Source organism: Sinohyriopsis cumingii, chromosome 10 (assembly GCF_028554795.1).
Source record: "Sinohyriopsis cumingii isolate HCF-2022 chromosome 10, ASM2855479v2, whole genome shotgun sequence".
NCBI classification, from domain to species: domain Eukaryota; kingdom Metazoa; phylum Mollusca; class Bivalvia; order Unionida; family Unionidae; genus Sinohyriopsis; species Sinohyriopsis cumingii.
Window position 1 is genome coordinate 87,798,774 of NC_142970.1, and position 26,524 is coordinate 87,825,297.

The 26,524-nt window shown below is 33.7% G+C and overlaps 1 protein-coding gene across 3 annotated transcripts in view; it reads left to right on the forward strand.

The window, feature by feature from the left end:
- Window positions 1-26,524, forward strand: part of LOC149790544 (uncharacterized) — a 61,610-nt gene that overhangs the window by 21,859 nt on the left and 13,227 nt on the right. For all 3 annotated transcript variants that reach the window (XR_016423863.1, XM_089972592.1, XM_089972591.1), the window contains exons 9-13: window positions 1,205-1,326; window positions 5,639-5,802; window positions 7,602-7,723; window positions 10,655-11,224; window positions 11,504-11,528. Coding sequence is in view for 2 of the 3 variants with exons in the window: in XM_089972592.1 (XP_089828718.1) it covers window positions 1,205-1,326; window positions 5,639-5,802; window positions 7,602-7,723; window positions 10,655-11,224; window positions 11,504-11,528 (1,003 nt within the window). In the remaining variant the exon portion in view is untranslated. The remainder of the gene's footprint in view (window positions 1-1,204; window positions 1,327-5,638; window positions 5,803-7,601; window positions 7,724-10,654; window positions 11,225-11,503; window positions 11,529-26,524) is intronic.

Here is a 26,524-nt window from a genome sequence, read left to right on the forward strand (position 1 = left end):
TGCCAGTACTCGAGGTGGACAGGTAAAATTTGATATACTTGTTGAAAATTGTATATGTAAATAACCTCAAGCGATCTGGACGTTACTGTAGAGATTTATTTCTAATATTTTGTTTTAAGTTGTGACTTTTACCGCCGTCAGTAATGTCATGGAATAACTATGGAGCTTACGCTTTTAATCCGCTTTCAATGAAAACTAGGAATATGGGTTTATGTGATAATCTCGGATGAGTTCGATAATGAGCGAAATCTATGTATACTAATGAAATGTTATTGTATCTGTTTCCTAAACATTGTTCCTCTCTTGGAGACAAAGTTTTGATTCGATTTTGATAAAGTTTGGAGTAATGCTTAAATCGTTTAGCGCCCATAAGATTTCGATAATAAGTTTGGTCCTAGCATACTTATTAGTTGATCTAGCATCTGAATTGATGATCATGTTACCACTCTATAAGACGTATTTCTGATACTATGTCGACCAAAAATATAGTAAATTCTTATATCAGAAAAGCATTTTACTTTGTGGTGTTATAATACATCACAGACCAGATTAGTAATATGGTCGACCGTTAAGTTTTATCTAGCTAATAGTCTTTGTATGTAACAAAACCTATACATTTCGGAGCCAGTGGTGAAAGTCACAGTGACTGAAAAAAAGCCAGTGTCGTTTTAAAGTAATAACCTGAATTATCCACCATCTGCAGTTACCAGACCTACTGGATGGCTTCCACTTTATTCAAGGATTAATATTTGTTTTCGTTGAAGGTGTTCAGATCGAAGGTAAATATAACCGAGTTTCCACACAAAAGCTTGAATTCCGACTTTCTATGGTTAGCAGGTATTGTGGATGGCATTCATGTGTTATAAGGATGATAATTTTGTTAATCTGATGTCCAAATGTCAAGTGCAAAGTCGTTGTAATTGCAAACAGTGTTTGTTCACAATGATCTTAGTTCAAATTACATACATGGGACAAAACGTTTTTGATGCCTTGATTCAAATTTCAAATGTCAAGGTCACTCTGCCTGAAAGAGGAAACTTGATAAAGCTCCGTACAGAGAATACAAATTTTTGGAGACTAAATACTGTTAAATAAACTTTGACTGTAAACAGTCATACAAATCTGTTAATTTGATGCTCATCCTCAAAATCATATAGCTAGTTAAAGATTTATCCCTAAAAATTTCATTTTTTTTTCCTGTCAGGTGATTACACTCAAGCTTGTAGAAGATCTAAATCAAGCAGCATCTGTGCCAATTAAGACTGCAGAACAAATGGACCTGTTCCTCAGGTGCCAGCACGAGATGGGCACCATTATCTACTTTAGGTAAAAGGAAGGTTTCTTTATGTGTGGTCTACTTACTAATTGCTGTACTATATTTTTGGAACCAAGTTTATCATAACTTGAGGAGCTTGAAACGGTTGTCACCAGAAAAATGTACTTTTAAGCATTCACCTTGTTGAAGCAAAGTTTATAATCACTGCATGTCATAACGGAAAAGATAGCTGCGGGAAAGTATCCCAGGTATTGTCCGAGAAATCTGATGAGGCAACTTACAGCTTAAAACAGGATTCAACAAAATTAGTTTATGCATCCTGGTCTGGTTTTCTCTCTGCTGCTGATCCCAGTATAAGATTATGGACTGATCAGGCATACTTCAGTTAGGCTCAATGTTCTTGCCTACTCGGAGAGAATTATCTAGTCTTCACAGGTAATGCTCTATTAGGATTTTTATGATTTCCTCGCATTTGTTCACCTTGTAGCAAGCTGGAACCACAAACTATCTACCTTTGTGTCTTCACTCTCGAACGCAGAATACTGGACCGCAAATGCTTTGCGATATTGGGTGGAATTTGGGGCAAAAATACTTCTTTATGTTCTCTTGTTCGGAAAAATACAGACAAAAAGATTGGTAAGGTGTTGTCCTCAGATCTCACAGATGAAGTAAATCTTGGGTAATAGACTGTTCCGGGTCTGCATGTGGTGATGGACTGTCCAGCATCCACATGTGGTGATGGACTGTCCCGGGTCTAATTGATCTAGCAGTAGATGTCCCTGAGAAAATTTAGCAATGGTTGACAAACTGAAGTATCCTCAGTCTCAATATTTGAATCCCTGACTAAACGAAGTTAAGATTTCTAGTAGTTAGACATATTTGGAAATAATGTTGTAGCGTTTCATGGCACCTCAGCAAAATAGTGTCTTTATAGTTCCACCTAAAGATAATATTAAAAAAGAGAAGAAGAAACCCCACAATAATATCATATAAACTGTCATCAAACCAAATAGCAAACTCTGTCTCGAGCAACATACTTTTTAAAAGGACAAGATTTCAGATGCAGTATGTTTATTTACATGTCCTTCAGTAGATGCAACCCACGTAATTACCAATGAGTTGTTTTATTCGTTCAAACTTAGGCATACTGGCATCAAAGGCAAAACAGAATTATATCTGTAGGCAGTGACGATGTGGTAATTTTTGCACCCTTGCAATCAATCCATTGAGAGAGATAGCTCTGCTAGACCTGGGCCATATCCACAAAAAGGCACGGAAAAAAGCTTTGGGTACGACTAATCATTTCGTTTTGACAAAGGCAATGAAACATAAACACAACAGTCTCATGACTTCGTCTCAATACAATATTTCTCAAAAGCAGATGAAAATCAGCACATAAAATTCGTGATATCTCTGCGGGCATCATGTATAATTGCGATGTTATGATGAAAGACTACCCAGATTTAAACCATATTATGCTAACAAACGCATAACTCCTTATGGATGTGATTTTATAAACGCTGCTTGATTTTCCTTTGTTCTTTCTTCTGTAATAAATTTAATTCATTTGCCTTTAACGTTATGGAAATTTCGCCTGTCGGTTGTGCTGCTGTTACTTTAAGGTTGTGGTTCCATCCCTTACATTGGAATTTGATCCACATTTCCCTCATAATGACAATGTAATCATGTAATCTTTTTGATGGACAAAAGACTTTGTGTAGCACGTTATGTTTCTTGCTAAAATGTGCCCAATTACATTATTATCGAACCCTCGCACATCTACCCACAAATGCAAGCATCGAGCAAGCTCAAGCTGAAAATGACTGCAGCATACGGATGTCTGGCTAGAGGTGGCATTGGGAAATAATTATAAAGATATATATGGGAGATATATATGGGAGAAGTTCTTCCCTGAGGTGCATATATGTGCTGTGTATTTTATATGACATTTGTTTGTTTCTCTGAAAACGCTAGATCAAAGTGGTTGGGAAAAGTTTCCTCTAAATTTAATATGAATAGATGCGTATTTATAGAAAAAGCATAGTCTATATATACATTCCTTTTAATGAATAAACTGAAAAGCTGTTTAAGATATGGCAATAGGAGGAAATTACAATTGTGCCTCGAAGAGTCTCTTCCCTTAGATACAATTTTAATGTCAATATGACACATAAATGAAAATACGATTATTTCATTGATTCTGTGAAGTAAATAAGATTAATTTCGTAACATTATGTGATCAGATAGGAATAATCGCTAAAGCAACTAACAAATATCATTTCTGAATTAATCTTTAAAGCAAATGACATATTATCATGAAAGTTGATGCATATATTTGACTTACCATACAGATGAACGTTTCGCTAGTCACAACTCTTCACTATGGATATATTTCTTAGTTTTTGTGAGTTTGTTAGTACATCTATCATTCCCATCCAGTTTCTGGTCAAAACTTTTGAGAGATTTGTTTGATATTTGCTTTGTATATTAGATTGGTAGTGTATGTATTGATATTCACAGCTCTACAATTCTAATATTTCATTCATTTGTTTATTTATCCATCAGACATTGGTTGACAGACCAAAGCTCATGATGCCATCACTTTCTTGTATACTATGAAAACATAGCGACATCCATCAAAATGGAAAACTCTTATGACCCATTTTAATGTTTGACTTTGAGAGGGTTTTGCTTTGTTACTAATGTTCCCAGATGGAACACTTGTACATTTGTAAGTACTTATGTTAGTGATGCAGAGAGAGAGAGAGAGAGAGAGAGAGAGAGAGAGAGAGAGAGAGCGTAGTCAAAAGAAAACATCTCTGGATGTGTGTAACAGTATAGAAACTAAAGTCTAATGTTTATTTTAACATTTAATGTTAATTTAAGCGAACAACATAAGTTCCTCCGTAAACACAGATTCGGTCACATTAAGACTTGTGGTTCTCTTAGAACGAGGTATTTAAGGAACAGGATAATTGTATAGCAGTTTAATAGGTGAATTAGAAATATTAATTCTAATTCATAATATTTAAACACTCCGTCCAATTCCTAATATTCCTATGCTAAATTTGTCTTCTGTTGTGGTCGAAGTAGGTTATGTCACAGATTTCTGCTCATTGATCAAAGAAATTGTATTACGTAAGGATAGTTCAATCCTACAAAGGTATGTTCTGACATATTAATACGTGAGGGACGAAACTTACAGTATTAGCTGTTTAATGTATTTGAGGATTTTTCCCCTGAATTTGTGGATAATGATTTGTCGGTTTCTTTCGGCTAAACATAGAAAGTGAGGTAGTATGCCTGGTTGATATAGGCCTGGCATATAAGAAACAAACACCAGTTAATTAAGCATGTATGCAACAAACATCATTAATTAACAGATACACATCAAGTTTCTTTAATGGTTTATCTCGAAGAAATCAGTAAACAATATATTATCTTAAAAGTTTACCCGATTTACGCTGCATACTCATCAGTTTTATTGTATGTCCTAATATGTGTTGGCGCGCATGTCAGGTATTATATTAACTACACATGCCCTTGGGACATGTTTGACTGATAAGAGTGTGTGTGCAAGCGATTTTAATTTTTAACGTAACATTAGCACATTTTCAGTCATATCGCTACAATGTCTGTAGTGTGGCAGTGTATAGCGATGTCTAGCACCAGGACATCATGCCGCAGACATGTAGCATAATGTCCAACCCAGTTACATTATCCTGATACCAGCATGACAAGTCCTAACCCTAACCGCTTCATGCTACACGCCCACCGAAGCGGCTGTTAGTAAGTCTTTGGTATGACTCGGCTGAGGTTCGGACCTGTGACCTCCCGCATTTGAGTCGGACATTCTAACCAACTAAAAATTTAAAATGGCAGGGGAGGTTGATTACACATTTAATTGTTTCGTTAACCAATGTTCAGGTTTTAGTTTGCCCACTTAATTGGTATGAAATATACCCAATAAAATATCTGGGAAAACACTGCTGTTTAACATTAGATATGATGTTTTTAGAATTGTTGTTTTTATTTTAGCAAATAAAAATATTATGAAAAAATTTCATTCAACCGAAGAATCGGATTGATATTGCTGTTTCTTTTTATTTTAACATAGACTACCCTACAATTTAGTTTTTCAATTAGTTTCACTATATCAGTGAAACTTTGTTTCCTGTCTCCTCGTGAGCATGTATGAAAAATCGTTCTATGCTACATTGTTTCACGTTTGTTGTAAATATTCACCTCATTTCGACTAATTGGTTAAATAAAGTGCAGACTAGCATCCAGAACCTTTGTTTTGCCTACTTCTTAACTGCCGAAATGTGTCTGTACACTAATACATATCTGTATAATTTTCAGTGTTGAAGGATTGAAGCACAAGATAGTACTGGACCCACAGTGGCTGATCAATGCCCAGAAATCTCTCATCAACGCTGAGCAACTCATTCTTAAAGACTTCCCCACCATCAGTGACAAATGGTTTGAATTCAGAGAAAACGGAAAACTTACTCCTGAGCTTATGGGTTGGTACATTCTGGTTTTCTTTACTTAATATACAGTTGGTCTGATTGTAACATTGATTCATCAGTTCATATTTATGTTGGAGACCATGTAACAGGACAAGTCTTTGCAAGTTATATATATCCATGGCAAACCGTTGTGAGATACAATTCAGACTATTTATTTTATGAACTTGTGTCCTAGTATTCGACGTATTTTATGAACTTGTGTCCTAATATTCGACATATGTTGGACACATGTAACAGGACAAGTCGTTGCAAGTTCTATATATCCATGGCAAACCGTTGTGAGATGCAATTGAGACTATTTATTTTATGAACCTATGTCCTAATATTCGACGTATTGAGAAGCACAATTTCATATATTATGTGCTGCTACATAGTCACATAAATTAAGATCTAATGTAAAGGGATTATTAACTTCGAAAATTACAAGCTCTAGATGGCCAGTCCCAGCAAGGGATCGATATAATAGCAGAGAAACACAAACACACACAAGTGTAAACTATTTGATGAGAGTAGGGTAAGCATACGAATAAGATAAAAAGTTATTGTGTGTGCAGTGGTATCATTCGAATAAGTTGCAAGGCCTGAACGTGTAAAGTTGCATCATAACAGTAAGTTGTGACAGTATTAGGTGGGTCAAGAAATAGCAGTAGGCCTTATCAAACTAGTTCTTTCCCTGACTACAACTCCAATGCGATTTCATGATGTTACAAAGTAACTATGCATACTCTTTTGTTAAAGTTGGCATCACTATTTAATTCTTCTACATGAGGAAAGGGCCACCACTTCATAGATCAAATTTTTGTCAATAAAGATCATTTCAAACAATAAATTACTCTAGAATGCAACTTTTGCAACTACTTAAATCCATGAAAACAACAGTTTGCTGAAGTGTTCAACAAACATGTTCATTGGGTGTGAGATCGCAGTTTAGGTTGGTTTTTGTTTGTTTAAGACATTATCTAGAATTGTACAATATGACCAATTGTATCCTAGAATTGACATAAACCCTTTGCGTAGTACCTAAAGTTTATTTCACAATGAAAAACTCTTGCCTTTCTGGGCACAGGAATATGTGTTGATAAACTGAACAATTCTTCTTCATTAAGAAATGTGTTGAACATATTTTATGTACTGTTTCCACACATTGATGCTCAGCCGCTAAAGATGGTTATATTCTATGTGAATGACACTATTTCCCGCTACGAACACAAAGAGTAAGATTCGCATACTCGAACGAGCTTAAATCCGTGTTGCAGTTTTGTTGGGAGTCTTTGAACATGAATCTGGGGATATTATAAAGCTACACCTTTTTATAGTAAAAGTCTAACTCAAAAGTAAAGGTCATATGAGGAGATAGATACGCAAGGCTATCCAAAATCTTAAGATATATGAATGGTATTTTGGTTACACTACATTCCAACTTTAATGGTGACCAGACATGGCATGAAGTCAAAGGTCATAGCATAAACAATTGGAGCTAAAAGTGTTTCAAAGTTAACATATACTGGGAACAATAGTCATATTATTATATAACCATATTGTACCTGAGTACACATATTGACTGGGTGGTAAGTCTGCACCATATGCAAATCCATTGGATGAGATGAAATTAATATCAATTTAATTCCTTATTTGCGATTTTAGCACAGCACTAATTTGTTTCTAATATTTGAGTGCACGTCGCTATGCTATTGTCTTTTATATATGAATGTCCTCTCTCAAGAGCGTTCCAAGTCTAAACATGGTTTGTCTTGAAACTAGGTATACCTTATTTAAATGTTGTTAATTTGAAGATGCCGTCTGGACTACCAATGAGGAATTTCGGGACGAAAAGGAGTACATAGTACATCTTATGGAAAAGTTGAATATTATCGCCAAGCCAAGGTCTTATGTTGAAGGCGTAGAAGAACCCAAGGTTAGTTTATGAAGAGCTTTAATTTGTTTTCGAAAGGTTCTGTTCCATTTTGAATTGATTTGTAAGAAGGTACAGTTTCACCATGATGGAAAAGGTTGGAATAAACTTAATTAACTAGCCTCGTCTGTATTTGTTCTGGGGTGTTAAATCATATACCTATGTACAGCCTCACTGCATCTCAGCCATTATCTTTCTTCTTAGGTTCTAGATTTTCTAGTGGGTTTCAGGTTTTTGCATCCTAGGAGGGGGCTAATGTATCTAGCGTTCTTCAATCTATATAGATGATAGCTTCTTGTTTAGGTTCAAAGTTTGTTGCCATATAGGTATGTTACACTCTACATAGGGGCCCCGAGTGACCAAGTGGTCTAAAGCGCTCTCCGTTACAGATCACTGCCATCTCACCTCTGCGTGGGTTCGAGTCTTGCATTCGGCTAATGTGGGTATGTAAGAAAGCTTGCCAGTAGCGTCTCGTGGGTCGGTGGTTCTTTCCGGGGTTTTCCCGGGTTCTTCCTCCACTATTAATACTGGCCGCCATGTATAGCCTATCATGTGCTGAAAAAATGGTGTTAAACCCTACAACAACAACATCACTCTACATAAATAGAATCATGATAAATGGTGGGAATACAAGTACTTTAGCCTATCTGAAACAACAAATCGACCTATATTTACACCTTCGCTAGATTCGATTTTCGTTTGAAGTTTATTTCTTATACACTTTTCATATTATGATCAAGTTGTTGTAAAAAAAATTGTTCTGGAACCCTGAAATATAATGCTTTACTGCATCTGTATCTGAACTACTCTCCTCCTTCAACGATGGTCAAAATCACCTGTTTGTAATGTTCAGCTCATGATTAGATAAGGCTATGTACACTCTATCCATGCTAGAATCATACAACTCTGTAAAGCGATGCATTTCAATAGCGGTTGTCTCCTTTTGAATAATTTTTTTCAGAGTTATGGACTAACGAGGCAGAACATCAACACTAAGTCCTCCCCATTGTTTTTAGAAAGACGAATGCATACTTGATGAGCTAAGAGCAAATATTGTGGTCACTACGACATATAACTCAAGTTTCATTTACCTTTTGCGTTTGAATTTCACTTCTCAGGTAGAATGTATGCTGAAATCAAGAAACGTTGTTACAATATGAAGATCACTTTGTGTCTTGTTTCCTCAGGCACCTTTCCTTCTAAAATTATGAAATTTGTTGATCGTCTGCATCTTGATTAGATCAGTAGGATTATAACAAATAGAGTCTGACATCTGTATAACAAAGTTTTTCATTACGTTTTGACCAGATACAACTTTTACCCGCTCATACCATTATTTATCTTCATTATGCACTTTCTTAAGTTGTTTGATATACTGAAAACAAGTTTATAAACATATTATTCATCACTGTTTTGAGTTACATTTGTTATTTTAATGTTTTCTTCCTGGATAATACTCATTTAAAAGTCCTGAAAATGTTTGACCTTGCAACACAAATCACTGAGACATATTTTTATGATTTACTTAGTTATGTTAGGTAATTAGTATACAGCTAATTATCATACGTATCTGTTATATATATATATATATATATATATATATATATATATATATATATATATATATATATATATATATATATATATATATATATATATATATATATATTTCTTAGAGTTATTGCCCTCGTTCACTTTGTAATTGGTCTCGGTAATCTGAAACCTTGCGAACACTCTTGGTTCCACGAGTAAGATCTTCTCTAAACAAAAAGTCAGATTCGATGTGAAGTTTAATTTGATGAGCGCAGATGAGTGCCATCATGAGCATATTCTGCACTTATAGCTAGGTTATGACCTTTACTCACCGTATCATATCCATTGCTCTGAACAAACTTGCATGTATTGTGTTTCATGTGTCTTCCATTCGTTATTTATTTGAAAGTTTTGAAATATCAAAAGTAGATTTTAAGCAAACTTGGCAGACACTAAAATTTGGTTAAGAATATCGGTCCAATTGCCTGCAAATTTAAAATTTTCATTAGCCTAAACTGTTGAGGTTTACTTACTGCTTAAAAAAGAAACTTTATTTTATATCTTTCTGTAAAGTCACACTATGTCATTTTTAATATTGAATCTTAATAAATCATTATTCAAAACATTTTTGCTATATTAGAAGATAATTCAATATAACTTAGTTCTTATCAAAATAAGACGCGTCTAGCTACCTCAATGTAAAAAGTGTCACGTGTAATGTAATTCAGTAAAACGTGTATCCCAGGGCCTACATTGAATTAACTATTTCAGGTTTCGTAAGTCAGACCTAGCGGGCATACTGCAATAATTGTTCATGTTGCTGATGTGTTTAGACTACAAAATCAGCATGTTTTAAAACGCCTATATAGTATGGCACACAGATCAAGATTGCTTCGTGTTTGTTTGTCCATAGTGTCATTCCAAATAAATTACAAGTACTTCATTACACTGCCTCTATTCTGCGCATGCCATACACACATTTTGATTTTGGCAATGTTGTCTTACTGCGATAGTAGTAAGCAGTGTTACGTATGTTGCTTACACTATTAGCATACTGTTTCTTTAAGGGACTGCATGAAAAGCGAAACGAATCTTTCGACACTTTTCATGATACACGATAACCTTGATGTATTCCAAATTGAATGACGTTCTGAAAAAATATCACAATATTGCCAGCATGTTTGTAAAGCATCTGTTGTGAAGTTCTGAATCGACAATCAGAAACATTAGGAATTAAAGTTCATTACCCAGTAGTTTTCAATGACATAGCGAGGTGGGCTATGATGAGGGTTAGTAACTCATGGACATCATTCTCGTCCTGAGCGTTATATAGGTATCTATCTTAACACTTGTCATAGCTTTTATTTCACAGTATTACTGAGACTTTTGTTTTTGTTTCAGCATGAAGAATACTATCTTGCCCCCTGTATGTTACGACAGGAAACTCCAAAATATATTATCTCCCCTGAATCAGGAACTCTGATGGAAAGTACATCAATACTTTGCTTCGTAGCTACAGGGAAGTTTATGCCTCCGCCTGTCTTCCACAGGCTAATCGCTGCTTGCGTTGCACACTGGCCAATTGCCACACAAAATGAGAAGACTCAGATTTACTGTGGTTGCTGTATATTTGACCTTGACCATCATCACAGATTGACCGTGCACTTCAGGGACTATATAATCTGTGCTCGTGTTACAAGAATGGGAGTCCCAGATATATACTTATCTTCAAAGGTTTGTGGTGAAGCCAGAAAATTCATGATCGAAAATCTCACGAAGATAATGGGAACACTGGGCCATAGTTTGCAGTATGAAGAACATATTAAGTGTCCCCATTCTGATGTAGACAGTACTAAGGGCCTGCTTCCTGTGTCACTGCTCAAGAAAAATAGAAACGTGCCTTGCCATTTTCATGACAAGAGTCATGTACTTGTGTCAAATGAACTTCTAAAATTCTGGTTTGAGGTAGAGGTGAGTATCTGGTTAATGATTTTGGCCCTGTGAATAGCAATGTGATATCACTAACTAAAATTCGTAATTGTGCATACAACGTCTGAGAAGATCTTAATTCTGTCGGATTCATTCTTTTCATTTCATATTTCTATTCAACTCTGAGTTTGTTGTAATATTACGATAATTTACGAATGACAACTAGTGCGATACAAACCTAATGCTTTTACGTATTGTTGTGACCTATGGAGAGCATGTGTAATCGGTTTATTTCTATTCTAAAAGTTTTTTTATTTCTAGGAAACGGCCTCAACTGTGAAACCTTGTAAGTATTACTTAATTATTTATATCACTGTATGTTCCATACTGACACTGTGTCATTCTCAGCATAAAATCTAGTTCACCATATGACTTTATTGCTTTCATATTCTTTACATCATTACGACATATTAGGTTGAACGTAAATAAGCAGGATTTAGAAAAGTTGATATTTGTCAACGATAATTTACAGGAGGTATCATGGATATTAATGTTTATCGATCTCTCATTGATGAAATCGTTGATGATTATCACAGTGATTGAGAGTATGTAATTAGATCAGTGACAGTAAAATAAGGCTGATAAATTCGCGATTACCAACATGTAAAGTTACCTACGGAGATCGACTTGGTGATGTTGTTCAGGGTAACCCCAAAAGAAATACTGGTTGCAAAACAATTATCAATGAAAGCTTTTGACGTTCTTTGTGATAAATGTATTAGTTCTGTTTGTGATACCGCCGGTAAAGCATTTTCAGCAATCAAAGAAAGATTATGTCGATTAGTACGAAGAAAACCACAGCCAGTAAAATTACCCAGCACTGAAGTTATGTCTGCACATATCAGTAAAATAATAAATCAAACCGCAAATCAAAAACTAACAGAGTTGGCTAATATACCCCAGTCACAAAAATAAAAAATATAACAGCAAGTTTAATAGCAGAAAGTGGTCTTCGTGTCAGACGATAATAATTAAAATAAAAATGTTCAGACGTGAATCCGATCCAGCGTTTGATATAGAAACACAATTCTTAAAGATGAATTTATACGCCATTATCAATATTCTTACGACGCACGACAACCAAATCAGCGTGGCCGAAATGAGCTGCAAGTTCAGGATACAATCAGATATGTCTTACCAGCCGAAGTTTTTATTGAAATAGAAGAATAAATTATAAAAGCAGATGATACTGACTATGCAGCTGATGTTAGAGTTGGTTTTGTTAATAATGGCATTATGGAGTTGTTTGACTGCGCTACGTATATTATCGACGGAAGAAATATTGAAATAATTGAAAAAGACATTGATTTTGCTATACCGATATTTGGTCTAGCAAGATATTTAGATGTTTATTCAAGATCAGATGGTCCGTCAGTGATGTTTGCCAAAGACACTTCTGATCACCTAGATAACGGACAGTATAATATATGACGACCAAAAAACTTTGCCGACAACAATGGCGCTGATGTGTGGCCGGTGGTTCATGGTGCTAATCCAGAATTTAACTTAGGATTTAATGCACGTAAATCGATGTTAAAAGGTGATCGTAGAAGATTTTAATTGGCAATTCCACTATGATATAGTTTTGGATTTTTTAGAAATGTCGGAAAAGTTATTTTCGGGGCGAAACAAACAAGTATACTTGTGAGAAAAGCTACTGATGATGATGAACTATTGCATCCTATGTGATGCTGGCAAAATACTAATAACAAAACTTTCGTTGTGGATGCCAGTAATGACCCCATCTCTTGCTGAAGAAGAAAAAAATAATTACCTTTATGAATTCAGGTGGAAGGTCATTAGTATCATGGTTGACAATGACAACATATAGAGTTCAAAGTAATGCTAATCGTTTATTTACATGGCATATAGCATCACAACAAGGAGTTTATGCACCACGACATATATTTATTGGTTTACAAGATGTTGCACGAGTAAGCACACAAACACATAGCAATATGATATTTGATAAATTTAATGCTAGTGAAGTTTCTTTAAGGATAAACGGTCATCAATAACTATCTGAAGATGAATTTTGTCAAATATTGATCTCAATCATGTAGCGCGTGCATATCATCGTTTAACGTCGTTAATGGGACGTGATCAAAATATAGATACTGGTTTGCAAATATCACAGTTAGATTTTACAACACTATATCCTATCTACTACTTTTCGCTGGAGCATATATAATTATTTAAACAATAAGTCGCTAATATTCATTTTAAATCTTAGTAAACCCCATTGGTGTTAATTACAGAGCAATCGCAGTTATACTCAGTGATAAAGCAATGCTACTTGGAGGTGTTAGTGGAAGAAGGATAGTTACTGACGCTCAATAGAAAACATGTAATTAAATTGATCACGATATTGATAATGTCATATCATCATGTTATCTTTCCTCTGACTTCTGGTCAGATTAAAAAGCTTCAATCAATCTCAGCAATGAACTGCAGAATAAAGATATCAAAAAAAAGGATCGGATCACAGATGATCAAAATCATTGTCAGAACGTCAACTGAGACATTTAAATAGCGCCAAACAATCCAAAACAGGAGTTAGACTCAATCTTTCTGCTGGTGCAGTTAAAGGTTCAATGAAAACAGGTGGTAGATTTACACTTTTTGCAACTATACCAGCGTTAATAGCCGCTGCAGTCCCAGCTGTTGCAAGAGCAGCTACACTTGGTGATGTCGGAACTGCTGCTGGGATGGCATTAAAGAAAGCAACAGGACGTGGATTTCAAAAAGGGGAAGAGGTCTAATATTACCAGGAACCATTTATTGATACGGAAGAGTTCTGAGACTTCCAGGAATACTTCGTTATCTTTCCAATGTCAAATTATGATTTACTTAATGCTGCCAAAAAATTAAATATTAAAAATGTTAGAGGTTTTTTATGTGTGATCAATTACCAAAACAACCAAACAATATTGAAACAGGCATTATTTATCTCGATAATAGTTCTGGTCCAGGCACTCATTGGGTTGCATACGCAGTTGATCCAAGAGTAATTATTTATTTTGATTCATACGGGTTGGCCTCACCAAAAGAATTTAAATTACGTAAACACAATGAAAACTCCAGTCTGGTATTCAACATTACCAACAAAAACAATAACCGATACCCCAATATTTGGCCGTGAAGTAGTTGCTGTACACGACGCTATATCTACATCAACATTATCGCATCAATAAAGTCGTGCACGAGAATACAAGTAGCTGTTAATCATTTGAAACAGATCTTAAAGTATAATGGTAGCTATTTACGTAATATCTTCGCTGAGTAAGACTCAAAACAAACATTAAGGCGACTTATCTATATATGCAACCCTTGACGAGGTCAAGGATGAAATCGTTAATCTGTTGAGACTTGGAAATGTAGACAAAAATGAAATCTTTGTTTTTCAGGATAAACAAGGATGATTAAAGACGAGTAATATCCCCATGAAAGATATTATTATGTGGGTTACAGATGCAAAAAAAGATAACTTATTGTTGTTTACTAAAAGTAGTAAAATTAAAAAATAAGATGAATCAATTATATCAATCATAGGAGAAATTGCTGGACATATCAGAAGAATTGGAGATATTATTTACGGCGATCTAAATATGAGTAGAAATACAATTATGTGAGAAAACCAAAATCAGATGATAATGTGGTAACAAAAAGATATGTAGACAGCAACAACAACATAATCAGAACTGAGATGAATGATCGTTTAGTAACCACTGGTGATACAATGACTGGTTATCTAAATATGACTAAGTACAAAATTACTGGTCTCGGAGAACCAGAAATAAGCCATGACGCTGTAACGAAGAAATATGTCGATGATAGCAACATCCCGATGATGAACTCGTTAGTGACAATCAACGATGGAATGACCACATTTAGATCTGCATACTCTAATCATGTACAAACGTTTTTAAATTTTCGTAGAAACATAGAGCCATTAAGGAGTTTTGTAAAAATCCACTAGACATCGACATTAAACTCTCTGACATAAAAACAATTACCAATCATGAAATATATACAGTAACATCTGCATCAACATTATGATTAAAACTCAATAAATTAATTAAACATCGCGCTGAGGTTACCGGTATATATAGATTTGCAATACCCGGCACTACAACATGTACAATATCTACTACAATTTCACGTCCTTTTCCTCTGGATTTATGTTATTAGTGATGTTAGATCAAAACGACGAGAGAATATTCGTAATGAAACCCGAAGGAAAAGGTAACCCCATCTTGTATTATTGGTGTCTTGAATTAGTTGCTTATCTACCAACTACTTTAAATATAATGAGCTTCCCAATAAACGTTCAATGTTTATGATACCTTCAAGCAAGTGAATGGCAATCAAAACTAAAACATATCGTTGACGAATATACAGTAAAAGTAACTAAATATTGCAGACGTGTAGTTGCTGTTAATATAATTGTATATTCAGCGTCTGATGTTATTGCTACAACCGGCATATTATTATCAACAATAACAGTGACATCACCAGCAGTCGTAGCAATTTGTGTTTCAGCTGCAACAATATTTGCCGGTATTCTTAATATCATCGCACGTGTACAAACACAAAATTAAATGATTATATAATAAAATTACAAATTAAAATTACAGCAATGTTAACATGCTCCAAATGATCATCGTTATTATCAACAAGCCTTAGTGATGGAAAAATATCAGATTTTGAGTTCTCGTAGATGATAAAAATTTACAAGGAAGAAATTATTTTGATAGAATCCACAAATGATTTAGAAAACCAGCATTTAAATAAGAATGTCAACTCCGAACGAGCTACTTCAGCAGATTGTCGTTAATACAACTCCGTCAAAAATAATGATGATATCAGTGAGCTCAACTAATACAGAATTTAGTGTTAACTTTCTAACTGTAATTCCAGCAAAAGAAATACCACTACCACAATTATGAGTATGTTTCAGCTGGCCAAATATCATATCAAAATCATTTGATGGATTGCCAGCAAAACATTCAGTGGTATTTGCAAATAAAAATAAAGACGATGGAACTCTCGATTGGCAAGTTGTAAAAATACCCACAGGTATTTTCAAATCGAACAAATCAATGATGAATTCCAGCGCAGAATCAATAACATGAAAAGAATCGAAAATAGCTATCACCGTTCACGAATCAACTTTATCAGCTGCGATAGAAATAGGTTCACAAGATTATGTTGTAGATATTTATCAATTTTCGATCAGAAGTGTCTTAGGGTGGCCTGAAATAGCATCAGAGTATAAAAGACCGCGAAAACCTCAACAAGATGATTTCTCTATTAACGAAAAATCTTTTATAAAAGAACCACAATATTGAGAAGAACCACAGTTACGCCCTAGATTTCAATATTCCTATCCTATTTCTTTAGTCAGATGAGGTGAAAATTATGTGAATATTGCTGATGGAAGAACATTTAAATCATTATCTAGTAAAATTAAAGATGAACATACAATTCTATCAGCTGAACTAGAACGGTTTAAATTTATATCCTGAAGTACCCTAATGACAATGTAAAAAGGTAAATCATTGAAACAGTATTTAAATCAAATTACATCAGACTTTTAGTATATTAATCAAGCAGCTGTTGATATTATAAAAAAATAATCCAAGAATTACATCACCAAAAAAAATATTTAGTTATAAAGAAATATTTCTCAATCATTATAAAATATTTGAAGCAGATCTAGCAACATTTATAATACCAAGATTTAATACGGACGAACTAAAAATACAGGTAAATGATATTATCAATGAACATTTTCTACAAATCGTTGATGCATGATGAAAAATAACCCATTATCAAATATTCTCAATCGTATCAATGATCCGTACGGTGGCGGCATACATGTTTCACCAGTAATTGTAAATAATACATCAGAAATCGCATTCAATCTTCTATTTGATTCAGTTGATGGCAGCAATCAAATAGATCTTGCAAAATCTAGTCAGGCTAAGCAAGGATCTATTTTATATACATTTACACCTCAAGTACCTCCTGGATATTTGATCGTACAAGAACAATTAATCCGGTCAATTTCCGATTTCAGAATCCGCGAATGTCAAGGATACATGTCAAACTTACTGACCAATCTCGATAGTTACTTGATTTACGAAACGTAATTTTGAATATAGATCTCTACATCAAATTTTCACGATTTCTTGGGTATATTCAAACTATCAAACACTATCAAAAAGATGGGATAAATAAAAATTATCCCATCGAAAAACAATTGTTTAAGCATAATTTCATGAAAGATATATATTTATAACATAATTTTTTTAATACTGATTTTTCCTTAATTTTGTGGGGTAACTAGTTCTAAAATAATGAAAATCAGCTGAAGTTTACGATTTTGATGGTGTAAATAGTATTAAATTAATGAAAATCAGTTAGATTTTATAATTTTCCGGGGGTAAATAGTACTAAAATAATGAAAACCTCATCCAAAACAGAAGTAGCATATATAAAAATCTGAATAAATATAAACTTTCACTTTCACAATCAATAGCCACGACAGGGATACCAGTTGTTTCATTTTCACCGGTAACATTTTCACTCTCACTTTCATAATCCACTTTACTATTTGCATTAAAAACTTTGTCATTGTGATCTGACATAAACTTTTTCAACACCCTCACGCGCATTAATATATTTTTTGTTTTGAATTCCTGAGCTAAATCTGATCTAATTTTCCCAGTCACGCTTGAGAGAGACACCTACTTTTAACTTCTTTATCTTTCACAGTAGCCAAAGACTGGAACATACATTGTTAGATTTGCTTTATAAATCTATATTTCGCTGGTAGTATGTATATATCTTCAAATTTACGTGCCTGTAATAATTCAAAGTCACAACAACAAAAAATCTGGATCAAGTTGAATTTTTATACGGTACATTTTTCATTTTTTAATTGCAGAAATATATATGTTTAAATTATATTCCTCAAACAAGAGGATATAATACAATTGTGTAATGTAGCGCAAACACAAACTCTAGATTACTAAATAAATATTTCACATGCCTCTTTTCACTCCAGAATATACTCCCAGACTGACTGAGAATGATTATGTGCCTTTTATAGTCTACGCAAAATATTCTTGAAATCCCCGTCTGAAAATCCTCTTCAGTATGATAGTTCTAGAAAATCAAGTGATTGAGTTATTCTAGAAATGCACGTTATTCTGGAATATTCTTAAAAATCACGTGATTTGGTTATTCTGTAAAACCCCGTCATTCCAGAATGTTCTGCGTAGACTATAAAAGGCACAGAATCACTTTCAGTCAGTCTGGAAGTACATTCTGGAATGAACAGAGGTAAGTGAAATACTTTATTAACTGTGTTGTGTTAATTATCACGCAGATAGTTAAATTATCGTATATTTGTATACTTAGTTTACGATAACACAAAGAAATAAATCATAACTGGGTCATTTGCGCAGTAAGAAGACAAATAACTACTTAAATACTCTACCGGAAATATCTTGGCTTGACAGTGTTGTCTGCCTTGAACAATGATGAAAAGAGATGTTTTGTTTATATTTTTCCAAGAAAGCAGATCCAGTAATATTATTTGCATCGTGCTGAACAGAAGACTTACAAATATCAAAATATTTGCAAGCTGCATACATTGATGAAAATATTTTTTCTTCGCCAGTCTCTACATTTGTAGGTACAACTGCTCTGGCGATCTGACTACTGCGGCCAGTATTTCCGAATTTACAATTTTGGCTCTGAGTAATGGCTCGTAAATTATGTAATGAGTAATTGAGTTATTCTCCATTAATTTGAATGATCAGAAGACCGTGTACGATTACCCCCGAAAACATTCATACTCAAATTTATGAGATTAATATTTTTTCTTTCCATTAATACCAAGCATTAGATACCCATTATTATTAACAAAAGCGACTCTTTTTTAATCGACAATTTCTTATTACACCATCACAAGATACGTTTTAATCCTTGATGATTGGATGTTTCACAAATTATTTGTACTCTATTTATATAATGCTCTCATATGTTTTAATAATGATTTGTCTCAAACATTATTTTGAAAATCTAGCAAGAGAGTCTTCAGCGTTTCTTATAATTGTGTCATTATTATCAGTGTTGTTTTGTACCATAATGTCTTTTGAGCTCTCTGTATTTTTACCACCACATTGCACACACATGGTTTAAGTCCTAAACTCCCTTACCGTACACTTTCTAAATGATATCAGCAGAATTCATTTACCCAGCCTTTGTTTGAAGCTGTAGAGCCTATCATAACCCATTTGCATTTGTTCTTTTCTGAATCAATATGTATATATATATATATATATATATATATATATATATATATATATATATATATATATATATATATATATATATATATATATATATATATATATTAATTTAGATATATAGTTGTCTTTATTATAATATGGAGTTTGAAAGATTATCTGCAATTGAACCTGCTAAATCTAGATTTGATGTTGATAGAAGAACTCCTGACCCACGTAGACTAGCTCTGGTTGATCTGACGGAAACACTGATTGAAAGTATTCGTAATGATAACAAAGAATTTCGTATAGATGGCGCAACTGATGTATTGTCAACGTTGCAATTCATACGCAACACCGATGGTGTCGATGCTACAATGAACGACCAACGAGCAGCAATGATTACTAATTCTCTCGACAATCAAAGATATTATTTCAGGGTAATGTTTATTAATGAAATAGACGATACATGTAATATCAGTGACAATCGTTACCCTGTCCTTCATGATGAAAAAATCTCGGTATTAAGTAAAAATTCCAAAGCCGGAATATTGACTGGTATTAAAAAACCATATTATGAAAAAGCGTATCCTGTGACCACAGTTATTCATAGAATTTATCCGCTGACTGATAAATCCAGCGTTCATGATCTAAAACCGATGAAATTATTATGGTTAAATTGTGTAGCCAAATGAGTAACTGAAGATGTTACAAACGCAATACGTGGAAATAAACTAAAAGATTCATGAAAAAATAAACAAATGGGCTGAATCGGCAAAGGATAAAGGAGCTACAGTAAACGATGTTGTGATTTAGGAAAGAAACAGTAAGAACGATAACTGAGGGATTTTATACGAATCAAAGTATAAATCGAAAGTAGCTTCGATTTAAATTATTAATCACAATGTGCATGCGTGGACTAATGCAGATAAACTATTTCCAATTGTTAGATTTTACCAAGGATATATGTTTGATTTTATTAACGAAATAAGTAAGGACGATCCTGTATGCATGAGGTTATTTCAAAGTTCAGATAATGGAAATTATGATCTATTTGTACGAACTGATGGAGATATTTATCGTAGAGAATCTCTCATGAAGAAATGAATCTTGCATTGAAATATACCCATGACGATGGTGAACAATTACTGAGTTAATTGTTGTACCGTTCCGTCAGTTGCTGCTAATTTAACTAGAGAGAAAAATTCGTGGAAACCAACATGATTGTATTTTCTTGATGAAATACAACACAGCTGTGTCAAATAAAGACACGGTGGATTATGTAATACTAAATACGATTATAATGATGTTATTTCGGTTTATATGTTTGCATGTTATTGTGGAAGTTTTCTTGGCATGGGAGAGAGTACTTTGAGTGATTTGGACATCCAACACACGAGATGACCAGGGTATCTATAAACGGCCAATTACCAGATTTGATTTGACTGGATTCGATTATATCAAGTCATTTAACTTTGCTGAAAGTCTTCATCCGATTTATTAGGTCTGGTTTGGCAAACACTTTTCAGAAACCATGTGGGCACCGACAGTATTATTATGATGTATGGTCGATGTAAAAATACTAATATTGTTAACAGTAAGTGAAGCAATTATATGATATTGTCTGCATAAAGAAATTTGGTTACCACAACAAAATAACTATTCTGATGATGAAAATCCTGATATAACTGACTTTGAGAATAAAATCACAAAATATCTTGGCAGAGAAATAATCAGTAAATTTACCCAAGGAGGATCATAAATGACATTGTACAAGATTAATTACAGATTTTATAATTGCTGATGCAACGAATAGAAACACATTTATAAGTCGAAGTTATGTTAATTTATCAGACGAAACTAAATTCGGTACAATTGTGAGTTATGTTGTTGGTAAGTCACCGCATTTTACTCATTTAAGATCTTCAGTGCTGGTGTACGTTTTGATAAATCTATTATCGAAGATAACACAAAATTTCTTGAGTTTGCTGTCACGGTCGCTACGGATTCTTTTTATATCAATAAAAAATACAGGATTGCTATAACACTAAATATCGGCACTTGTGCATCATGGGGTGAATGGAGCAATAAAACAAGAAAATATATTTAATTATTCTGAATCCACCGACGTTGAAATCAAATTATTTATTACCAAACAAATCAGATATCAAAATTGTCATATGTACCATCTGTATATGATCCTGTAGCTATACATAAAACAATTTATCTCAATGGGCCTGTGGGTTCTGGTAAAGCTATTCGTGTGATTAATTTATTCTTGAGCAGTTGTTCAGAAATAATTTTATTAACGCTTACACACCGACTCACAAGATAAATGAGAGAAAGAAATATTAAATCATTCACTTATCATACATTCTTTCAATAGAAGGGATATAAATGAACTCATGAACTTATGGAAGAGACATATATTGCAAGGATTATTGTTTGAGATGAAATATGCACCATTTCATTAGAAACGTTAAACATATTTATTGACTGGTTATTGGCAAAAGGTACTGCTGTAATAATGTGTGGCGATCATGGTCAACTACCACTTTTTCTTGGACTGTCGCCTCATAAATGTTTGAGGAATATTTTGGATTATTATGAAGAAATAACTGATGATCATAGAGCACTTGATCCGGAATGAAGAGAGTTTAAGACATTAATCAGACTACAACCAAATACAGTTTGGTGTGAAATAATGCGTGAAATAATTTCAGAAACTCCTATTAACACTTTTTGGAATTTATGACCTAATGATTTGATAGTTACAAGCAGAAAGATAGACCGTGATACACTTTAACAACAATTATTTATGTTACATAAGGAAAAGTATTCAAATCTACCTGTATCATTGTTTTATCGACCTGCAGATACATCACGGCACAATATCGATGTTCATATACCAGGATCGTCAAAGAAACAAAATCTTGTATTAAATAATATTGTTTTAGTTTCTGTCAATGTTGCTGAGAGCGCTTTTACTATGGACAAATCTCCATGGATACTAAGATACGCACTGACAATTCATTCATCACAAGGATTAACTATCTCTGATAGACATGTTTGGATAGTCGATGATCATATCGAATGGTCAAACTTAGTTTATCTCGCAGTGTCTCGAGTCAGAAGAATATCTCAGCTGCGGAGAATTGTCATAGATTTCATACAAAATTATGATCAAATTCAGCAAACCATTGCTGGAAATGGTGATGATATAGTAAAAGCAAAATTAAATATAAACAGTGTGTCAGAACAAAATAAGCACGATTTTGATCTCGATACTGAATTTATCATGACATTGAAACAACAACAGAATACTAATTGAGCAAGCTGTAACACAGTAATGTTGTGGCAATACTAAAAAAATAATCCAAGATAATTTACCCTAGACATAATTAATAGTAGTTTTGGTCATACATGCGAAAATGTAACGCTGATCTGTATTGAATGTAATCTACGTCAAGGTGCTAGTTTACAAAAGTAATTGCGGTGGTAATTGTGTATCTTCATGAATTTATTGTAATTGTTCACGTATAAATCCACGTTGAGGAGCAGTTGAATCTAGTATGTATATTGCAGGTCTACAAGTAAATCTTACCATGCCAGAAATTTGATATGTCGTCACGCTCCAAATAGGATCAGTCGCTCTTCTTTTTACCACATTCAAGTTCACCAGGTTCATATAAATATCTCACAGTCACATTGCCTAATACTGGTTGTTTTGAACATTTATGTCGCTGTATTTGTATGTTTTTTGTAACTGCATTGAAGGCTTTCATTGCAGTTGTTTGAGTAATTTCATTATTTAATGCATCTATCACACTTGGTAATCATGCAATCCATTCGCGAGATCTTATATCTTTCTGAATTATTTCCTTTGCATATTGATATCCAAATAACCTCATAGCAAGTGTTCGATTAAATCGTTGAACAATTTATTTTCACGTTATGTTTATTTTTTCATCAAAGATGATACTACACCAAGAAATACCATGCCAGGATGAACCTGTAGCACCTGTTGCAATTGCAAGGGTCCTCGTTGATAAATTCGTTCAAAAGCAGATACAACTTCAGTTGCTGTTTTAGTTGATAATGGTTCTGACTCTTTATATCTACTTGTAACTTCAACGACAGCTAACGCGTATTTATATGTATGTGACTGACGTCTACCAATTTTAATAGTATCGCCTGGTAAAAATAAAATATCTGCTTGATGAACTTCATTAGGAGTGCTGATATCAAAATGTTCATGCTGAATGTTTTTACGGTGGTGGTAGCTAAATTTTCCTTGTTGTATCTTGTGCTAACCATTTTGCAGCAACATAAAGGGTAACGTTTGCCGCATCAGCAAGTTTACTAATCGCTGTTCTTCCCCTCTAATAAACTCTTGATCTCCAATAAATCGATTCCATTTTATTTATAGTAATCGGTTGATAAATTACCGGCTCCTAATACTCCTAATACTATTTTACCTTTCGTCGCACATCTTATCAACCAGTTAGCTAATGATTCTCTAAATGATATTTACAAAAATGGAATACAATGATTGAATCAACTTCACATTTGCAATATGTCGTTTTTTAAATCTAGATTTTGTATAAGCTACATCATGAACATGATATGCTTGATCAATAGCATTTATTGAATACCCTCCAGGGCTTGGTTGATCTCGCTCGTTAAATCGGATATCATGTCGGGTTCCAGGACCACAATAATTATATCCTGGAAGATGTTATTCTCCTTCGTATTTAGCCCACGGAGTTCCTGATATATTTATTTGCTCCACATTTCGCACATTAACCTGTAAGTGCACGCTTTTATGCTTTGTTATTATTGTTGTTAATCCACTTGTGGGGGTGGATGCTCTATGTCGAGCACAATATAAATCCAGATTATTTATTATATTTGTATAACGTAGATCACGAAAACAAGATCCAGTCAAACATATTTGACCATTACCGAATTCCATCAGAGTGATAATCATAAGTCCACCCGGATTGGGCAAAACACAATTACTGCTTAATTTGATAATGAGATGGCTCAAATGGGATAAGTTGTATTTAGTATATAATAAGATGGCTGAGATGGGATAAGTTGTAGTTAGTACCTCCGTCAGTTAATGATCAGAGATGTTATGATGTACTAAAATATTGTAATGAAAATGTAAAATTGTTGGATGAAGATGGTAACGATATTATTAATTTTATCACATATATTGATGAAGCCCCATCTGTAGATGACCTTGATGGATTTATTAATAATATCGTGGTATATGACGATGTAATGCTGGACAAACAATTAAATCCAGCTAAAATATATTCTCGAGGCAGACATAAAACCAAAGACGTGTTTACGTTACTCAGCGATTAACACAAATACCTAAAGTGATCAGAGATAACTGTAATATTTTAGTTGTGTTTAATGGATTTGATATACATACTCTGCGAACTATTTATCGACTTTGTGTTCAGGAGATATGGACATGATTAAGTTCAAAAACTTCTTTTCAAAAGCACAATCTGCTCCACATGGATAGAACAATAAATTTACACGATCCTCGATCACGATGTCGTATAGGTCTTAATGGAGTATTTGTGCTGATATAATAATGATTTAATTACTCACACATTTATAGGAGCAGAGGAGGTGCGACCTCAATGAAACGTCCAGCGAGTAAACAAAACACGTATACAAATTTTGAAAAACACAAACGACAGAGATAAAATAACAAAAAACTAACCCAATTAAAGAAACTCTCGGTAGGTTAGAGGCTTGGATTTTTTGTTGCTGACCTATTTTTCCGTATTCGTAGGAAGCATTATTTTTTCAAAAATGACGTACTAGCAAATTGTCTGCTGTTCACCTCCTCTGCTGATATACAGACAATAAATTCAAAGTTAAACTACCAGCACGTAAAGGAAATTTAACAGATATTTTCGTGAAATTCAAATTTGTGTTCTTTTCTCTATGTTAATATTGGACAATATACTTGAGTGTTTCCGGCTGTCCCATATAAAAGGTTACCTTCAATGTTACTAGGTGTGACCAGGGAAATTCAACCATTTTCTCTTGATATGTGCGTGTACCGTGTTCAAATAATCTCAGAATGTCCCAATTAAGGCTCTACTTTCTTGACAGTTTCTACGCGTAGAAGACATATATATATATTTTTAAAACATTTCTCAAAATGCTATGATGTAAATTTATGAAGCCTGTCTTATGATTGTTAGGTTTTGCTGAGCTTTTTATATTTAACGATTGGTTGTTATACCCTGTCACTACCTACATCTCCACATAAAATAGTTTATATTTCCAGTAGCATTAAATATATATTCAAGAAACGTGGTAGAAGTATGTATTCTGACTAGACGTTACAATAATTCAGTCTCTCTGATCTTACTTGTTATATCCATTTATAGTACAAGCTATCCGTCTGATATCCTTTAAACCTGTCATTTCAATTTTTTCTGAACGTTTTCGGTTATGTTTTAAAAATTTCGAATGTACTTGTATCGTGACAAAGGTGTGTAAGACAGGCTTTGCCAGGTTAATATCTTAAGTTTGATTTCCTATTGTTTTAGAATTGTTCTATACTTCATACCCCTAGCCTTTTTGATGAATATTCATGAAACAAAAGATAGTCAAATATTACTGTGAACTTTGTTACATTAGTACATTTACAGCGTGGGTTATTTAATAAACACTCATTAATAAATCAAACACGCTATATTTATATCTGTCGACTAACTGTCAGCTTTATTAACGCAATAAAAGGTTACGGTATTGTTAGTAGTAATTTAAATGCCCGTTATGTTTTTTAATAATTGGTAGATTTATATATTTTACAATTAAAACTAACTAGGATATATATATATATAAATATATATATATATATATATATATATATATAATTGGGATATACATAAAATTGGACAAGAAAAGGAATCAACAATCAAATAATTTGATATAATTGTTT